General features: G+C 45.1%; 1 protein-coding gene across 5 annotated transcripts in view; it reads right to left on the bottom strand.

Moving 5' to 3' along the window:
- The window catches only part of PPP2R5C (protein phosphatase 2 regulatory subunit B'gamma), a 149,908-nt gene that overhangs the window by 124,418 nt on the left and 6,784 nt on the right, over positions 1–18,706 (bottom strand). For all 5 annotated transcript variants that reach the window (XM_036263527.1, XM_036263544.1, XM_036263553.1 and 2 more), the window contains exon 3: positions 9,193–9,355. In XM_036263527.1, coding sequence (XP_036119420.1) covers positions 9,193–9,355 — 163 coding nt within the window. The remainder of the gene's footprint in view (positions 1–9,192; positions 9,356–18,706) is intronic.

Genomic DNA, 18,706 nt, shown 5'->3' with positions numbered 1-18,706 from the left:
AAGAAAAGGCTGAAGGGCTTACACTACCAGATGCCAAGACCTACTAGGATGGTTAGTGTTGTACCGACATAAGATAAGACAAATCAGTGGAATAGAACAGGGCCCAGGAATGCACCCACGCTCTGATGGCACTTAGTAATGACAAAGATAACACTGCAATGAGTGAGGGAGGATGTTGTCACCTAAGGGTGCTGTGCCAAACAGAGAGCCACCTGGGAAAAAAGGAATCTTATCTCTAACATCACAGCAGACACAAAAATTAATTCTACGTGGGCTGTACAGCTAAATGTGAAAGGTAAAATAAAGTTTTAGGGAAAAAAGGCTAACATCTTCATTACTTTGTGGCAGGCAACAACTGATTAAACAGGACATACAAAGTACTCTCAAAGTGCTGATATCTTTGAGAATGAAAACTCAAGACAGAGTAGAGGAAAATTTGCAATTCCTGTATCTACAAAAAACCTGTATCTGGATTCCTACAAATCTAACTTTAAAAAAAAAAAGGTACAACCTAATAGAAAGATGGGCCCAAAGACTGAAACAGACACTCCACAAAATAAGTTATCTGAATAGGCAATAATCTAAAAAAGATGCTGGACTTCATCCATCATCAATTTACTAGAAATTGAAACCAGATCACCAGAATGGCTAAAACGAAAAAGACAAGCTATGGTAGAAAAAATGTGTTTTCTACACATATATAACCAACAAAGAGTTTATATCCAGAATAAACAAGGAACTTTTAAAAAATTAAGAAAATGTCAGGCAGCCCAATGAAGAATAACATTTGAAAAGATACTTGACCTTATCACAAAAACGTAAATGAAAACAGCAATGGGATGGCACAACGAGATTATGTGGTGCAGGCCTAAAGCAGGCACTCAGATCCATAGAATGAAACTGAGAGCCCAGAAATCAGTCTTTGCATTTAGGGTCAGTGATTTCTGCCAAACTGCTAAGGCAACTCCATGGGAAAGAGTTGCTTTTGTACCAAATGGTGCTTGGACAACAGCAGATGCCCGCGGGTTGAGATGAACTGAGACCTCTACTTCACATTACACACAAAATTGACTGGAAATGGATCACAAACATAAACCCAAGAATTAAAATAAAACTTCTAAAACTCTTTTGTGTTCCTGTGTTAGGCAAAGAGTTCTTTTTTATTTATTTTTATCCTCACCCGAGGACATTTTTCTATTTTTTGTTCAGGTAGAGTGGGAGGGAGAGAGAGGAAGAGAGAGAGAGAGAGAGAAACATCGACGTGAAAGGAACACATCGAGTGGCTGCCACCACACAACCGACCAGGGCCGGGGACAAACTGCAAACGAGGTATGCGCCCTTAGCGGGAACCGAACCCGGGTCTCTCAGGACCGCAGGCCGACGCTCTAACCGCTGAGCCAAACCAGCCAGGGCAGGCAAAGAGTTCTGAAATACAATAGCCAAAGCAAGATCTATAAAAAAATAATCTTGATAAATTGGACTTCATCGAAATTTAAAATGTTATGATTCAAAGACACACACAGGAATGTAAAAAGACAAGACACAAACTGGGAGCAAATATTTGCAAATCATATATCTTACAAAAGATATATAAAGAATTGTTATACTGTTGACTCTTGAACAACATGGATTTGAACTACATGGGTTCCCTTATATGTGAATTTTTTTCAATAAATACTGTATTTTCTTTTTTTAAAAATCCTCACTGGAGGACATTTATCCATATTTTGTTCAGATAGAGCATGAGGGAGAGAGAGAAACATCGACGTGAAAGGGACACACCGAGTGGCTGCCACCCGCACAACCCAACCAGGGCCAGGGACAAACTGCAACCGAGGTACATGCTCTTAGCTGGAACTGAACCCGGGCCTCTCTGGACCATAGGCCAACGCTGTAACCGCTGAGCCAAACCAGCCAGGGCTATTTTCTTTTCCTTATGATTTTATTAATAATATTTTCTTTTCTCTAGCTTACTTTATTGTAAGAATGCAGTATATATACATATACATAACATGCTAATTGACTTTTTATATTATTGGTAAAGCTTCCAGCCAACAGTAGGCTATTAGCTACGTTTTGGGGGAATCAGAGTTATACATGGACTTTTGGCTGCACATTGTTCAAGAGTCAATTGTAATTTAATAATAAGAGGACAGCCAATTTAAAAATAGGCAAAAGCTCTGATAGACATTTCATCAAAGAAGATACAGAAATGGCTAATGGGTACAGGAAAAGATGGGTAACACTGCAGAGCAAATTAAACTATGAGGAGATACCACTACACACCTACAAGAAAGGCTATAATCCAAAAGATAGGCAATAGCAAGTATTAGCAAGAATGTGGACTCACTGGAAATCTTAGATGTGGCTAGTGGAAATGTAAAATGGTGCAACCGCTTTGGAAAACAGTTTGACGAATTTCTTGAAAAACGAAACACAAACGTACCATACAAACCAGTAATTCCGCTCCTTGGTATCAACCCAAGACAGAGGAAAATATATATTCAAACAAAAACTTGTATGTAAATGTTCATAACAGCAATATTCATTATAGCCAAAGAAGTGTCCATCGATTTGTGAATGGATAAACAAAAGGTGGGAGATGTTCATATAACAGAATATTATTCAGCATTAAAAAGGAACAAAGTATAGCCCTGGCCGGTTTGGCCCAGCGGTTAGAGCGTCAGCCTGCGGTCTGGAGAGACCCGGGTTCGGTTCCCGCTAAGGGTGCGTACCTCGGTTGCAGTTTGTCCCTGGCCCTGATTGGGTCGTGTGGGTGGCGACCAGTCGATGTGTCCCTTTCGCGTCGATGTTTCTCTCTCTCTCTCTCTCCCTCCCACTCTATCTGAACAAAATATCGAAACAAAATGTCCTCAGGTGAGGATAAAAAAAAAAAAAAGGAACAAACTACAAATGTGGATGAACCTCAAAAACATTATACTAAGAGAAAGAACCAGATGTAAAAGACTACACATTGCATGATTTCACCAATTTTTTGTTTGTTGGTTTTATTAATCCTCATCGGAGGATATTTTTCCCATTGACCTTTTTTAGAGAGAATGGAAGGGAGGGAAAGAGGGAGGGGGAGAGGAAGAGAGAGAAAGAAAGAGAGAGAGAGAGAGAGAGAGAGACATCGATGTGAGAGACACACTGATTGGTTGCCTCCCACTTGTGCCCTGACCAGGTAGGTACGTGCCCTTGACTGGGAATCAAATCCACAACCTTTGGTGCTTGGGCCAGTGCTCTAATCACTGAGCAACACCGACCAAGGCTTTCATGATTTCACTGATGGGAGCTAGGGACAGGAGTGGGGATTGATGGCAAATAGCACAAGGTGACTTTTTTTTTATGGAAATATTCTAAAATAGGCTTTGGTAAAGGCTGCACAATTCTACACATTTATTAAAATAATTAAAATTTCCGCCCTGGCTGGTGGGCTCAGCAGTTAGAGCGTCGGCCTGCGGTCCAGAGAGACCCGGGTTCAGTTCCCGCAGGGCGTGTACCTTGGTTGCGGTTTGTCCCCAGCCCTGGTTGGTCATGCAGGTGGCAGCCACTCGATGTGTCCCTTTCATGTCGATGTTTCTCTCTCTCTTCCTCTCTCTCCCTCCCACTCTATATGAACAAAAAATAGAAAAAATGTCCTCGGGTGAGGATAAAAAAATAAAAAGAATTAAAATTTCCAATTACAGCCCTGGCCAGTGTGGGTCAGTTGGTTGAGCATTATCCTGTGCACCAAAAGGTTGCTGGTTTGCTTCCCGGTCAGGGCACATGCTGGAGTTTTGGGCTCAAATCCCAGTAGGGGGTATACAGGAGGTAGCCGATGGATGTTTCTCTCTCCCATGGATATTTCTCTCTCTCCCCCTCTCCCAGTCTCTCTAAAGTAAATAAAAACATATTTAAAAAATTCTAATTACAATGAGTGAATTTTATAGTACGTACAGTGTACCTCAGTAAAACTAAAAAAAAAAAAATCTGATTTGAAAAAAATAAAGACAATCTATGGATACAGCTTAAGTTATACTCAGAGGAATACACAGCTTTACATTCTTTTGAAGTCAAACCTCAGTTCTCAAACATCTCCCATCTTAAACAATTCGGTTCACAAGCAAGTTGTTCATGGAAAAAAATGTCTCAAGTGTAGAACAAAACTTGGGTTCTCAACCCAACAACCCTTTTATGCTGATACATAAGCATGACAAAAAGTGTCTCTCAGGTCACAAACAAAAAGAGAATGAACACCTATGAATCACTTTACTGTTAAACCTCAAGTTGGTAACATCTCAGGAAATTGTGCTATGAGTACTTTCATGTTTTTTTTGCTTTTGCGGCTGGTGAAATGGACGATTAGCCCAATTTTAAAACATAAAGAGGCCATCAAGAGTGCTGATGTTGCTAAAAGTGTGAAAGTGCTCATGAAACAATGATCATGGGCAATTGAAGAGGTAGAAACGTTGTTGATTTAGATTAAAAAAAAGCAGTTAGTGGGTGGGTGACAGCATTTCGGAGGCAATGACATGTGAAAAAGCAAAGATGCTGCTTGCTGACCTCCTGAAAGACAGCCTGGAACAAGCGCTGAAGGTGATTCGTCTAAGGCCAGTAGGGGGTGGTTCAATACATTTGAGAAGAGAAATATTTATAGATTAAACAGTACATTAGACATGTATTGTATATAAAAAAAGGTTAAAACAAAATCATTTCGGGGTATGGAAAAGATTAATTCAATTTACATGATTTCTAATGGGAAAAAATTATTTGGTTTTCAAAGTGCTTCTTTTTTTTTTTTTTATCCTCACCTGAGGATATTTTTCCATTTTTTTGTACAGATAGAGTGGGAGGGAGAGAGAGGAAGGGAGAGAGAGAGAGAAACATCGACGTGAAGGGACACATCGAGTGGCTGCAACCCGCACGACCAACCAGGGCCGGGGACAAACCGCAACCGAGGTACGTGCCCTTAGCGGGAACTGAACCCGGGTCTCTCCAGACCGCAGGCCGACGCTCTAACCGCTGAGCCAAACCGGCCAGGGCTCAAAGTGCTTCTTGAACAGCCTTCCAGAACAAATTAAGTTAGAAAACCGAGGTTCCACTGTATTATTAAAAACAAACCAAAAATAGTAAACTTTGTATTCAACTTAATAAATGAGGAAAAGAATAAAGTAAAACAAAATATAATTAGTAATTAAATATAAAAATGAATAATACTGAAAACAAAATAATTCAAAGAATACATGAGCTCATAAGGAGATATCACCACCACTGATGTGGAAGACATTAAAAGATTTGTTAAAGAAAATACACGATCTACTTTAAAATGATCCAACATGGAAGGAATCTACAGATTACCACTGAGAAAAGGACTAGGCCCCCTGAGTTCTAAGTCCACCTTCACCTCTGTGTCCTGGACTTTAAGACCCCACATCTGATGACGCTGAACTGTTTCTGCCACTGGATGGCAGCGCGAGGGCGATACAGGAAACCTGCAGGCCACCTCCGGGAAAGATCACAAAGTGCCAGTATCAACACATCTTAGAATGGATAAAATATAGCAGTATGGGAAAGGAAGACAACTACAGACCAGCTTTATGTGGTAAATACAGAAGCAGAGACCCTAAGGAAAATTAATAAACTGAACCACATAAAAGTCATATCCTGCACAATACTAAGCTTTATCCCAGTAATGCAAGGACAGTTCAAAAGCAGAAAATCTATCAACACATAATTACTATGTTAACAGCTTCACCAGAAAAATCATATGGCACTTGATAAAACTCAGCAGCAATGTACGGCACCAACCAGCCAGCATGGGGGCCGGTAAGAGCCAAGTGAAGGTGAACCATGGACCATCTGCACTCTGGGTTGAGGCAATTTACAGAAACCAAGAGCCATTTTCACAAGAAACCAGAAAATGCTGAAGCCTTTTACCAAAATAGGAGAAAACAGGGAGGCCTGCTCTCATCTCTGATATCTACGTTTTATTGGTCCTAAAGTTAAAATAACTAGCATATATTGGTATAAATATTGGAAGAGAGATAAGAGTATCTAATTACAAATGACAGGACTATATATGCATACTCTAGTAAAAAAATTACTAAGATTAATAAAAAACATTGGTAAGGTGATGATAAGAAAATGTTAAAAAAACCAATGGCCCTGGCCAGTTTGGCTCAGCGGTTAGAGCGTCGGCCTGCGGTACAGAGAGACCCGGGTTCGGTTCCCGCTAAGGGCACGTACTTTGGTTGCAGTTTGTCCCCGACCCTGGTTGGTTGTGCGGGTGGCAGCCACTCGATGTGTCCCTTCACGTCGATGTTTCTCTCTCTCTCTCCCTTCCTCTCTCTCCCTCCCACTCTATCTGTACAAAAAATGGAAAAACATCCTCAGGTGAGGATTAAAAAAAAAAAACAAACCCAAAAAACCAATGGTTTTTATTTTATTTTATTTTTAAATCCTCACCCGAGGATATTTTTCCATTTTTTGTTCAGGTAGAGTGGGAGGGAGAGAGAGGACCAGAGAGAGAGACAGAGAGACATCGATGTGAAAGGAACACATCGAGTGGCTGCCACCCGCACGACTGACCAGAGCCGGGGACAAACTGCAACCGAGGTACATGCCCTTAGTGGGAACCGAACCTGGGTCTCTCAGGACCGCAGGCCGATGCTTCAACCGCTGAGCTAAACCCGCCAGGGCACCAATGGTTTTTCATTAGATTAACAAGAACTAATTAGAAGCAAAAATAAAAAAAATATAACCCAATCATAAGAGTAACAAAAACTCACTTAGGAATAAATTTAATGAAAAGGTAGAGACTTAAAAGTAAATCATAAAATCTTATAAAAAGTCAGAAAACCAGATCCAGAAAAATGGAAGTGATACACCATCTTCCTCAATGGGAAGAGTGTCATACAAGTGTCAATCTTACCCAAATTAACATACAACTACAATGTTATTTCAATCAATCCCTATTTTTCTGATCTAGACAAAATTATTTTAACATATATGCAGAAGCACTGTTTCAGAACAGCCAAGAAAGGCCGACCAAACAAGACCAGAGAAGGGAACTGACTTGACCAGTGTGAAATGCCCCTGGATTTGTGGATGTACAAAAGAAAACTGATTTCTCTGGGAATAGTGCAAGCAAACTGCATGCTGTTCTGACTCGGTATAAAGAGAAAATGGAGGTTAAGAATCGCAAACTGAGACCTGTAGAAAGAGGGTTGTGCTGGCCAGTTTGGCTCAGCAGTTAGAGCATTGGCCTGTGGTCCAGAGAGACCTGGGTTCGGTTTCGCTAACGGTATGTACCTCTGTTGAGGTTTGTCCCCGGCCCTGGTTGGGTCATGCGGGTGGCGGCCACTCAATGTGTCCCTTTCGTGTCGATGTTTTTCTCTCTCTCTCTCTCTTTCTTTCTCTCTCTCTCTCTCTCTCTTCCTCTCTCTCCCTCCCTATCTGAACAAAAAACGAAAAAATGTCCTCGGGTGAGGATAAAAAAAAGAAAGAGGGCTGTGCAGAGAATCCTTGGAAGAAGCAAAAGAAGCTGGGAAGGACCCGCAAGCCTGGGCCTCTGCGTGGTGTCCTGATGGTGGGCACAGACCCTAATGGCAGGAGCCAGGCTTAATACCCATAATGGGTATAGGAATGAAGGAAGGCTCAATAATGGTTACAGGACACCTTCTCCACCACAGACATGCCATGTATGGTGGCCAGCCTCCAAAGGATACTGGAAGGAGTCACAGGCACACATTCCTTTTCTCACTCACTGCTGTTTTCCCCATTGGGACAGGATGCTGGCTCCACAGAGCAGACCCTGGTTTCTGTTTAATGCTGTAACCCCAGGACCCAGAACAGGGCCTGTTTTTTGTAGGTGCTCAAAAGCATTCAGTATTTGCTGAATGAATGAATAGCACCAGAAAAGCATGTACTATTTGGGAGGGGAAGACCCCTCAAAAATGACTTCGAACGCATATTATCCACCACAAAGCTAAACCAAGCACAAGTCAGAGCTCTGGAAACGGCACTGAGTGACTTCTAGCAACCCAGGAGCAGGAAGTGCATCCAAGAATCTGGAAGTCTCTCCCTCCCTTCCTCCATCCCTCTCTTCACCCCCACTGCCCCACATATCTGCACGAAGTTTTTGAGTTCATATGAAATGAAAATTAATTGTAAAAGAACCATTATGATGTATTTGAGGTATGAAAAATATCTAGTTTCCTTTATGTAGTACACTAGTCTTAGCTTTTAGTAAATAGGAAGTTTTTCCGAGGTCACATTTGACTTTGAGGTCCTTACCCAATTTTCTTTTATAAGGTTTTATGTACTTCAATCTCAAAATCTCCCAGAGGATCACTTTTAGAGACTGAATACCGTCAGGGAGAAAGGGGCAACTGTGTTATTTTGGGGAAATTCAAAGCAAAGAGCTCTCCCTCCCTGACTCCTCTCAAATAGGAAACCCCTGGGTAGAGTCACGCCCAATGACTCATAGAAGCAGTCCCCTGAGGACTTGATTTTGGTCCTCACTCCACCACCACCAGAAACACCAAGGGGCTCTACACAGTTTTCAGTTACTCCACTGGGATGGCTCCTTTCTCAGTTGTAGGGTTCTGAGACAGATGAAAGAGAAGAATTACTTGAAAGAAAAACTGGCTAGCTTAATTACAAGTAAAACGAGAAACTTTTAAGTCTTTCCTCTGTTACGTTTTAGTGTATTATACCTATAATACATTCATGGTTAGATTTTCATCTTAAGTAGATCTGGAGTTTAAATTTTTTTTTTTTTTTTTAATCATCCTCACCCGAGGACATTCTTCCATTCTTTGTTCAGGTAGAGTGGGAGGGAGAGAGAGAGGAACAGAGAGAAACATCGATGTGAAAGGGACACATCGAGTGGTCGCCACCTGCACAACCAACCAGGGCCGGGGACAAACTGCAACCGAGGTACATGCCCTTAGCGGGAACCGAACCCGGGTCTCTCCGGACCGCAGGCCGATGCTCTAGCCACTGAGCCAAACCGGCCAGGGCTGGAGTTTAAATATTGGATGGGTAAATAAGTTAATGGCATTCAATCTAAAAAAAAAAAAACTCAATAAATGACCCTACAGAATATAAACACAGCAAAGTTATAAGAAGCTAGCAAACTATCAAAATGTTACTCCTTCTCCCTAAACTGACAAAATTTAACTATAAAAGACAAATAATAAAAATTACCTTTTAAAGATGGTAGCTTTTGCAGTTCTCTATTATTGCTGGCACTAAACCTGGAGGAACTCTGCCGTTTGTCTTTCTTCACTATGGACTGAGTGGCTGGCACTTTTATTTTACTAGGTACTGGAGATGAGACAGAAATAAGGCTGCTTTTCCTGCTGGAAATCTGTTCACAAAATAAAAATAAAAACAAATGAACATGTCAAATGATTTTATTTCATAGCACAATTACAACATGGGAAAATATATAGAAGTTCTACTCTGGGACAGTGCCCTCCACTCCACTGTGAACAATGCAATTCCTTAGTTTCTGGACTTTGAGGCTCCATCCACCTCTTGTAATGCTTGATTTTGAGAATCACAGATACATACCTAATTTCCTTTTGACTTTAAAATATTTACCATATAGACTGATAAATTCTCTCTCTCTCTCTCACACACACACACACACACACACACACACACTCTTGGCTGATGATAATGGCACTCCAAGATGTTCACATCGTAATCCCTGGGACCTCAACTTGGCAAAATGAACTCTGCAGGTATGATGAGATGAAGAATCCTGTGATGGCAGATGATCCTGGGTCATCAGGGTGAACCCCAAGTAATCACATAGGTCTTTACGAGACAGAAGGCACTGAGATGACGAAGCAGAGGTCAGAGAGACTGGCATGTGCCACGCTGCTGGCTCTGAAGATGGAGGAAGGGGCCATGAGCCAAGGAGTGCAGGCTGCTTCTAAAAGTTGGGAAAGGCAGGGAAATACCTCCTTTTCTAGAGCTTCTAGAAGGAACTAGTGACGCCGACACCTTAATTTTGGCCCCATTTCAGACTTCTGACCTCTAGAACTGTAAAAGAAAGCTGATGTTCTTCTAAGTCACTAAGTGTGTGGGTATCTGTGCCGCAGCAACAGGAAACTAATATGCTGAGCAGCTCATAAATGGAGGTTTCCCGCCAGCTCACCACTCGGCCTCAGGAAAGGCTACAGCAGAGCCCTTTTCCTGAGCCTTGGAAAGTGCTCTTTCTAGCTGCTCTCTCCCGCCCTGCATTCACCTCAGGACCTGGATTCAGTGCTGGTCTCCAGACTGCCCCGCAACAGCCAGGCTGTCCCACGACAGCAGCCGGCTTGCCAGGTGAGCAGCAGACACTCAAGCAGAGGTGGATGAATGCGGAGGGCACATGCAGCAGAGCGGGATCCCATCATCTGGATCAGTCTAAGGCAGTGGTTCTCAACCTTCCTAATGCCAAGACCATTTAATACAGGTCCTCATGTTGTGGTGACCAACCATAAAATTATTTTCGTTGTTACTTCTTAGCTGTAATTTTGCTACTGTTATGTCTTAGGCGATCCCTGTGAAAGGGTTGTTTGACCCCCAAAGCGGTCGCGATCCACAGGTTGAGAACCTTAGACTCTAAGGGGACCAGCTGGTGCCAGGAGCCCTGTGCATTTCAGCTGTGCTTGGCCCCAGCAGTCACAGCTGACAGATAAACTGGTGAGTGTCCAGCACCTAGGTTCTTTGTGCAGTGAAGGTCCTCACTGTCCCTGCCCTGTGGTCTGCCCAGAGAAATGGACTTTGTACCCACACATGTGCCCTCTGAAAGCCGACCAAACTTGTCTTAGAAACACAAACCCGAAAGCTCCTCCAATCACGAAGGGCCAAGGAGAGCAGACCTAATGATAGACTTCTAACTATTTACTCTCATCCTTGAATGGAAGTTTTACTAAGAAGTGCTGCTTTATTTTTTAATAAAGTGCTTAAGAACACCATGCCTGGGATGTCTTCCAAGCTGCCAGAGCGCCGCACGCAGACGAATCTGCACAGGCACAGGTCTGGGTTACCTTCCTCCCCACAGTCTGAGCTCTTCCTAGAAACGGGCATCTTGGGTTCTGTCCCTGACATTTGTCATTCTTCCACCTGACCCCTACAGCATGGGTCTTTCCTCCTCAAAAACTCCGTCCACCACTCTCCTCCACGGGTTCTCCACGTTAAAACTCTTCTGCTTGGCTCTCTCTTTACACCCCCAGAAAAGCCTAGTATTTACTCCCTACTCACAAATAGCTCCTCCCAGGAGATGCTGTTTTAAACGTTGCACGCACACCGACACACATGTCTGGGAGATGGAAGTTTGCAGGTGCTTTTTACTTTCTGTAACACCGAATCTAGTGCTACCCACATAACGACCTTGGTGGACCACTGGGTCCAAACCCGGTCAGGCGAGCTCCCTGCTTCTCCCTGACAACGGCTTCCACACAGAAATGGCAATCTGGCTAAGTCATAAAATAGAACGAAATCCGTGGTACCCACAGCCCACAGCAGGACACACTGAGGTAAGGCTTCCACTCTTCTGAGAAAACAAAGTTCTCCCAAGACCTGCAGACTCCACACCATGTCTCCTCTCCATGGGCCCTGCTGGCCTCACCTTCCTTGGTCTCCCTCCCAAGCACACTCCTCGAGGCAGCAGTGACTTCCAGAGAAGACGACCTGGCCCCATGCCTCCATGACCCCACTCTGTTCAGGTAGGGCCCCGCCTTGCTGTGTCCCGGAGCTCCGGTACTGCTTGCCGGGAGCTCTCAGCCCAGGCTTCTCTGTAGCCAGGGTGCTGGAACTTGATGTTCACCTGCTGATTATGAGGACTGTCCGCTCCTGGGGGCCAGGCCCGCTGGCCTGGACATCACACTGTCCAGTGCCGTGGAAAACACAGGGTGCCCCAAACTGACAGGAGTCCGAGGAACCTGCATGGTCAGGAAGGCTCCTCAAAGGGCATGTGAAGACCTGCAAGAGGGAAGCAGTGTGCATGTGTGTGCGTGTGCACGTGTGCGTGTGTGGGGCAGTGTCCAGGCAGGCATCACTGAGAATCATAGGGCTCAGCACGGCCACAGGACACAGCAGAGAGTCAGGCAGGCACAAGGTGGGGCTGAAGTGGCCTCAGGAGCCCTTAGAGCCACCAGCACAGGTTAAGGAATGTGACCTTTACCTCAAGGGAAAATTGCCAAGTGAAAGGGTCTGAAGGCAGCAATAACACAAACACACTTTCCCTTTGAAAGGCCCCAAGGGCTTCGCTGCAGGTGTGGCCTGGAGCGTAAGGGAAGTGGAGGAGCCTCAAGAGGCTTTTCTACTTGTCTAGACAAGAGACTAGGACAGTACATGGGACACTGGGCAGAGCAGAGAATTTGGGGTAAAATCAAGGTGCTGGTCAAGAGTAGAGATGTGGGATGAAGATGATAAGGGGTAGGGGAGACCTCCCAAACCTCTGGCTGCCACAGGGAGGGGCACAGTGCGACAGGTCGCTGAGACAGGAAAGAAACATGGGGAGGAAGAAACTAACTGGAAGTGCTGAGTTGGAGGCACCTCCACGGTAATGCCAGTAGAATGACCTCTGCCTGCTCCCCACAGTGTCTCCTCTGCCTGTTACTCCAAGCACAGCTGCCATTCCCCTTGGTTACTGTCTGTCCCACCAGCTCTGGAGACAGTAAGACTGGCCTGTCCTCGTCTGCCTTCTTCACCTTGGGGCCCAGGGCATTGACAGCTGGCACTCAGGAAACACCCCCTGAGCCAAGATGTCAACCTGGAGTCAACTCTCTACCTGGTCACTGAGGTCAGGGGATAAATGAGACTACCTAGTACAAGAGCATGGAGTGGGCAGAGGGGTGAAGGAGGAGGTGACAAAGGGGGCTGTGGAGACCCAGCCAGTGAAGCAAACGAAGAAAGGGCATCACTGAGGCGAAGGGAAGAAGCCATTCAGGAAGGAAGGAGGGTCAACCCCACCAAATGCCACTAAAGCCCAATGTCTGCTGGACTTGGTATCATGGAAGTTGTGGGGACTGGGTGAGGGAGCGGAGGATGAAGCAGGAAGACCCAGAGTATCCACACCACCTCTGAAAAGTGTGGTAGGAGAAAGAAGCAGGCAGGGCACCAGGGAAGGAGCAGGGTCAGAGAAGGGTCTCTGTGTATGTAGAACAAGAGCGGTCTGAATATGTTGAATAGTGACTCAGGAGTTATACAGATGGTCAATAGCACATGAAAAGATGCTCAACACCATTAGCCTCCAGGGAAATAAAAATGAAACCACAGTGACACACCACTTCACACCCACTAGGGTGGCTATAATTTTCAAAAATGGAAAACAAGTGACAAGGAGAATGTGGAGAAACTGGAATCCTGGTACACTGCTGGTGGAATGAAAAATGGTGCAGCTGCTACAGATAAGAGGCAGTTCCTCAGTAAGTTTAACACATAGTTACCACAGGCCCCAGCAATCCCACTGCTAGGTATATACCCTAAAGAACTGAAAACAGGTGTTCAAACAAAACCTTGTACACTAACTAACATTCATAGTAGCAGTACTCAAAATAACCAAAGATGGAAAAAACTCAAGTGTTCATCAACTGATGAAACAATGTATTACAGCCATAAAATGGAGTATTATTCAGCTATAAAAAGGAATGAAATACTCACAGGCTACGTGTGTGGCCTCTGTCAACATGAGGTTAAGTGAAAGAAGCCAGACACAGAAGACTCCATGTTGTATGATCCCACTGACATAAGATGCCCAGAACAGGCAACTCCACAGAGAGAAGAGATGAGTCAGTGGCTGCCAGAGACTGGGGAAGGTAGGAACTGAAGAGTGACTGCTTCATTTGGAGGGGTTTCCTTTCGAGATGAGGACAAGGCTCTGGAACTAGAGTAGTGACAATTTCACATGCTGTGAACACACTAAATACCACTAAGGGTAAATTTTGTGTTTTGTGGATTTTACTGCATATAAGAAGTATTTCATCTGTTCCTTTTCAACTTGTTCAGGAAACCCTGCCCTGCCCACCCCGCACTGTACCAGGCAGAACTAGGAACTTCCTCCTTCTGTGACCCCCTCTGACCTCTAAATCCGGCCCATAGCTCTCTTCCTCTCACACTGGGGTGGTAGGTTTCTCTCTGCCAGGAGATTGGAAGCTCAACTATGAACCCAGTGTCGAGGCGAGTGATGGGCACACTGCAAGGGAGGAATCATGGGAAGACGGAGGAATCGTCACCTTAACTGCTAGTACACCATTCCTAACTGGTGCCACCTCTGGCCCCCTTCGCTCTTCAAGGTGATGTGAACAGCAGGCACCCCAGGGGCCAGCAGGCACACCTGCCTCGAAGGCCCACTGTGCCTGGCCCAGAGGAGACTGGCGGGACCCTTAAGTGACAACAGCTGTGCTGCCCTGTTTTAGGTGTTTGCTCACAGCACTGACACTGGATTATCTGTCCTAAAATAATAAGTAAGTTTTGCAAAGAATATGACTTTAGCTACTTGCCTCTAGTGAAGTCTGAAAGGGATTTCTATCTTCCTTCTCTCTCACTCCTGGAATGGAGAGTAGGACGGCCTTGTTTCACCTACTCATTCGGTGAAGTGGCAGATGCCCAGGCTCTACTGCAGCCTCTATTTTTGGCTTAGTGACGGGGATTATTCATCAAAGTCAGTATTATGTATCAAACCCAATCAAAATGGCTACCTTTCCCTGTCCCTGTAAGTCGAAGCCCAGGGCTTGCTAAGCGAGCATGTGGCTCCCTGCCCCACTCAGAGGCAACTACGTCTTCTAGGTGGGACGTGGAGGCCTTGGGCAGATCTGAAAACATCATCTGAGACTCAAACTGAAGCTATGCCAACAAAGTGGGAGCTGTGCCCTTCATAGAGCATCTGTCAATGTGGGTGCTGGGATCTTCCTGAGCTTTGGCAGTGGGGTCCTAGAGGAGGGGGAGGGGAAGTGGCCAGTCCTAGGCACATCTGGACCCAGCAATCCCACTCCTAGGTAAATACCCAAAGGAACAGAAAACAGGTGTTCAAGCAAAAACTTATGCACTAACTTGCACAGTGCCCAGCCCACAGGGAGGTGCAGAGGCAAAAGCACTATCTGCCTAAGGGGTGCCAGGCACGCTCTCCAATTCTTCCACAGCAGTCAATGTGCATGGCTGCACCATGGAAGGCAGAGGGAAGAAGATTCTAGAGGATTTCCTTCACCCTCAAGGAAAAGTGACCCACTGCAGTTTCTAATATGAGATGCATCAAGCTTGCACATCCCAGTGCCTGGAGGTCACCCCAAACCCACAACCTTCTATGTAGCCAGGCAACAGCACCCCCATAAATTCAGAGTGAAAAAAAAACAAAAACCCAAGTGTTTGGGAGGGTTTCTGTACTTTGAGATATTCCCTTGAAACAAAAGAGTAGGCAACTGGAATTGTGACCAAGCCTCATTCCCAGACGTTTTACCATATAAGGAATCACTGTACTAAGCAGCACCTCTTCCCTTCCATTCAAACACTGCAAGTCTAAAAATTCACAATGAGATGTAAGATATTTAGTGTTCACTTGAGCAGGTCAAACCACTGGTTTCTCAACAACTTCTAGATGGTGAATGGAGAAAAAAAAAAATCCCAAACAAAACAAAGAAACATTTCTTTCGCAGAGCATAACCACTGCTGGTCTCAGATAAGAGCCCACGCAGAGACCCACACAGTAACAACAGTGCCCATCTTCTGCCAGTTTCTCTAAGTAGTGAACCTGATTTGGATTTCACATGGCCAGGAGTCATCAAGCTGAAGCCCATGGGCCATATCTGGCCTCCTGCTGGTTTTGTGAATAAAGTTTTATTAGCATACAGCATGGCTATTTGTTTATGTGTTGTCTATGGTTGCTCACGTGCTACAACGGCAGAGTTGAGTAGCTGCAACAGAGACTATCTGGTACTCAAAGCCTAAAATATTTATTACCTGTCCCTTTACAGAAAAGTTTCCCGATCCCTACACTTGGCCAACAATCCCTGGCTGAGAAGTGAAGAAAAGGGAAGGGCAGAGAGAACTTCCCGATCAAGACTGACCACACACTCACACCAATCAGCAAACCTCGTGAGCCCCCATCACAACTGATAACAAAGGCATGGGAAAGTGAAAACCTCCAGTATACAAGGCTTGCATGGGGAGTCCTTGGTGCACCTCAGGACAAAAGCATTTAACAGGTGCCTGGGGAACAGAAAGCAGAAGAGGTGAGTGCAGCTAAGGGAGAAGGCAGGTGATCTGCCCCCACAGAGTCCTTGAGAGGCCCAGGACTCAGAAACTCTGGAGGGCAGGAGTAAGTCATGGAGCAGAAAAGGAGATTAACTTTTAGACAGAATAATGACCTGTCCACAGTCACTGAACATTTGCACAACTCTGGTGAACCAGGTGCTTATGAGGGGAGGAAAACATATTCTGTCTAGGAAAAACTAAGGCTGATAGTGTTGGAACTGGCCCCTCAGAGCAAAGCTCTGTATTCTGGCCTTTAGGGGTCAGAAGCTACAAAAGCCAGCTCTCAGTTCAGGCCTGTGAAACAAGTGGTCAGCTGACAAGCCATCCAAGTTCAGAGCCCATGGCCAGCTATACGAGGGCCTCATTTTTGCATGTGTGAACAAGGATACAAGGCCTCGAACAGGGCCTCATCTTCTAGTGGTCTTCCTGCCTCAGTTCTTACCCCTCTATTTCCTACACAGAGATCTTTTAAATACTTAAGTCAAATCATCTCACTCTCCTGCTCAAAATTCCTCAATGGCTCCCCATCATTCTTGGAATAAAATAAAAATAAAAATCCCTGCCGATGGCTGCTGACAAGATTCTACTAGATTCTGCCTGTACCCATCTCTCCAATTTCACCCTTCCTACTTGAGCCACCCTCACTTCCCCTCCACCAAACAGGTCATCTTTCTGGAGGACATACCCACTTCCCTTATGCCACAGGGCCTTTGCACTAGCTGCTTCCTCTGGTTGGACCACCATTCCCCAGGTGTTTGCACCACTGGCTCCTTCTTCACATTCTGGTTTCACCTTTAACCTCTCCTTGGTAAGACCATTCCTGACCATCTGGTTCTCTAGTAAAGGGGCTGCCAGAGGTGGTCCTGCCCCGCCAGGGGTTTCTGGAAACTTGTGAGTACAGTTCTGGTAACACAATGACCAGAGGTAGCGGCTGATATTCAGTGCCCCAGGGCCACTGCTCTGCAAAGTGTGAGACGCTTACACCAAATGTCACTAATGTCCTCCCATTAGAAACACTAATGCACACAGCACTCATTGAAAGCAAACCACAGGGGTTCAGGGACCCTGCTGTGTCCCGTGCTGAATCCCCAGCACTCATGATGGTGCTCAGCACACAACAGGATCTCAGAATGTACCTGCTGGGTGATGGTGAATGAATCGACAGAGGGAAGTCTGCAATGTCAAAGACAATGGCCAAGATGAAGGAGGAGAATGACAGAGCTAGGAAGACAGACCAGTCCCATGAGCAGGAAGGTAAGGCTGCAGAGCCCACATTCCACCACACAGCCCTGCTTCCTGGGGGTCCGGACATGGGGCCAATCAGCACAACAGCTATAATAGGTGTGCTCCACCATGCGGTGCTGACAGTGAACTAGGTGATGTGGGAACTATAGCTTTTCATACTTTTACTTTTTAACCATGTGTTTTGATCAATAAAGATGAAACATCTAAAAAGGAAGTCAAGAAGAACTCTTCTCTTGGGTCTCTAGGCCCACTCCTATGGGAATGGCAGGGCCTCGTTTGCGTGTCAGGGTCTCAGAATGGGGTCCCAGACCAAGTGCTGACAGGGCCACCCTCCCATCTCACCACTGAATTCCCTTTTCTTCTCCCCTTCCTCCTTTCCCTAATTTATCCACTTCCTTTTTGCCAATTTGTTTTCCTTTAAATTTAATCTTAAATTTGTTATTTCATATTAAAAAGTGAGAGCTGACAAAGTTTAATATACTCACATTAGAAATAGTTTGGAAAACACGGTAGGGTAAGAGGCGGCTCTGTCTGATAGAACTTTCTGTGAAGCACGAAATGTTCTGTATTTGCTGTCCATCTGTGTAGCCACTAGCCACATGTGGTTCCCAAGCACATGAACTGTGGCTGCTGTGACTGAGAAACTGAATTCCTACATTGAGTTTTCATGAATTTCAACAGACACATGGCCAGAGGCTGACGTCCTGCACAGTGCTGGTCTAACACAGCGGAGCTCCCAGGTACTCTGACAGTCCCACTGGACAACACGGCATGAGCTTGGAGCAACATCCCTTCACAGCCATAATAACCCTCATCTTTAAAAAAGAAAAAAACTTAAGACGAAGGAAAATCCCATGTCCTCCAGCCAATAAACAGCACTTCCCAGAGAGGTGAACTTCTAGGTTTGTTCTCTTGCTCCCCCTGGTGGAGAAAACGAAGATGGCGTATGTTTGGGTTTGGGAAGTGGCACTTTTGCAGAGGTTGCTCTCAAACCTGACCAAGAAATGGAAGTCTTAGCTGAACAAAAACTGAGACAATGACCAGAAAACGCAAGACAATTACCTATGATGTTGTGCTGAACCAGATACCATGGTGCCCTGACTTTGGTGGGTTCCCAACGTTTTGGAGAACCTTGGCAACTTCTCATAGCTGAAACTGTTCAGATGAATTTTCCCTGTGACATGGAAAATGTCACCATGACTCATGCTGGTGGCAGACTGACTCCCCA

Source organism: Molossus molossus, unplaced genomic scaffold (genome assembly GCF_014108415.1).
Source record: "Molossus molossus isolate mMolMol1 unplaced genomic scaffold, mMolMol1.p scaffold_m16_p_1, whole genome shotgun sequence".
Lineage (NCBI taxonomy): Eukaryota > Metazoa > Chordata > Mammalia > Chiroptera > Molossidae > Molossus > Molossus molossus.
This window is presented reverse-complemented; position numbering and strand designations above follow the sequence as displayed.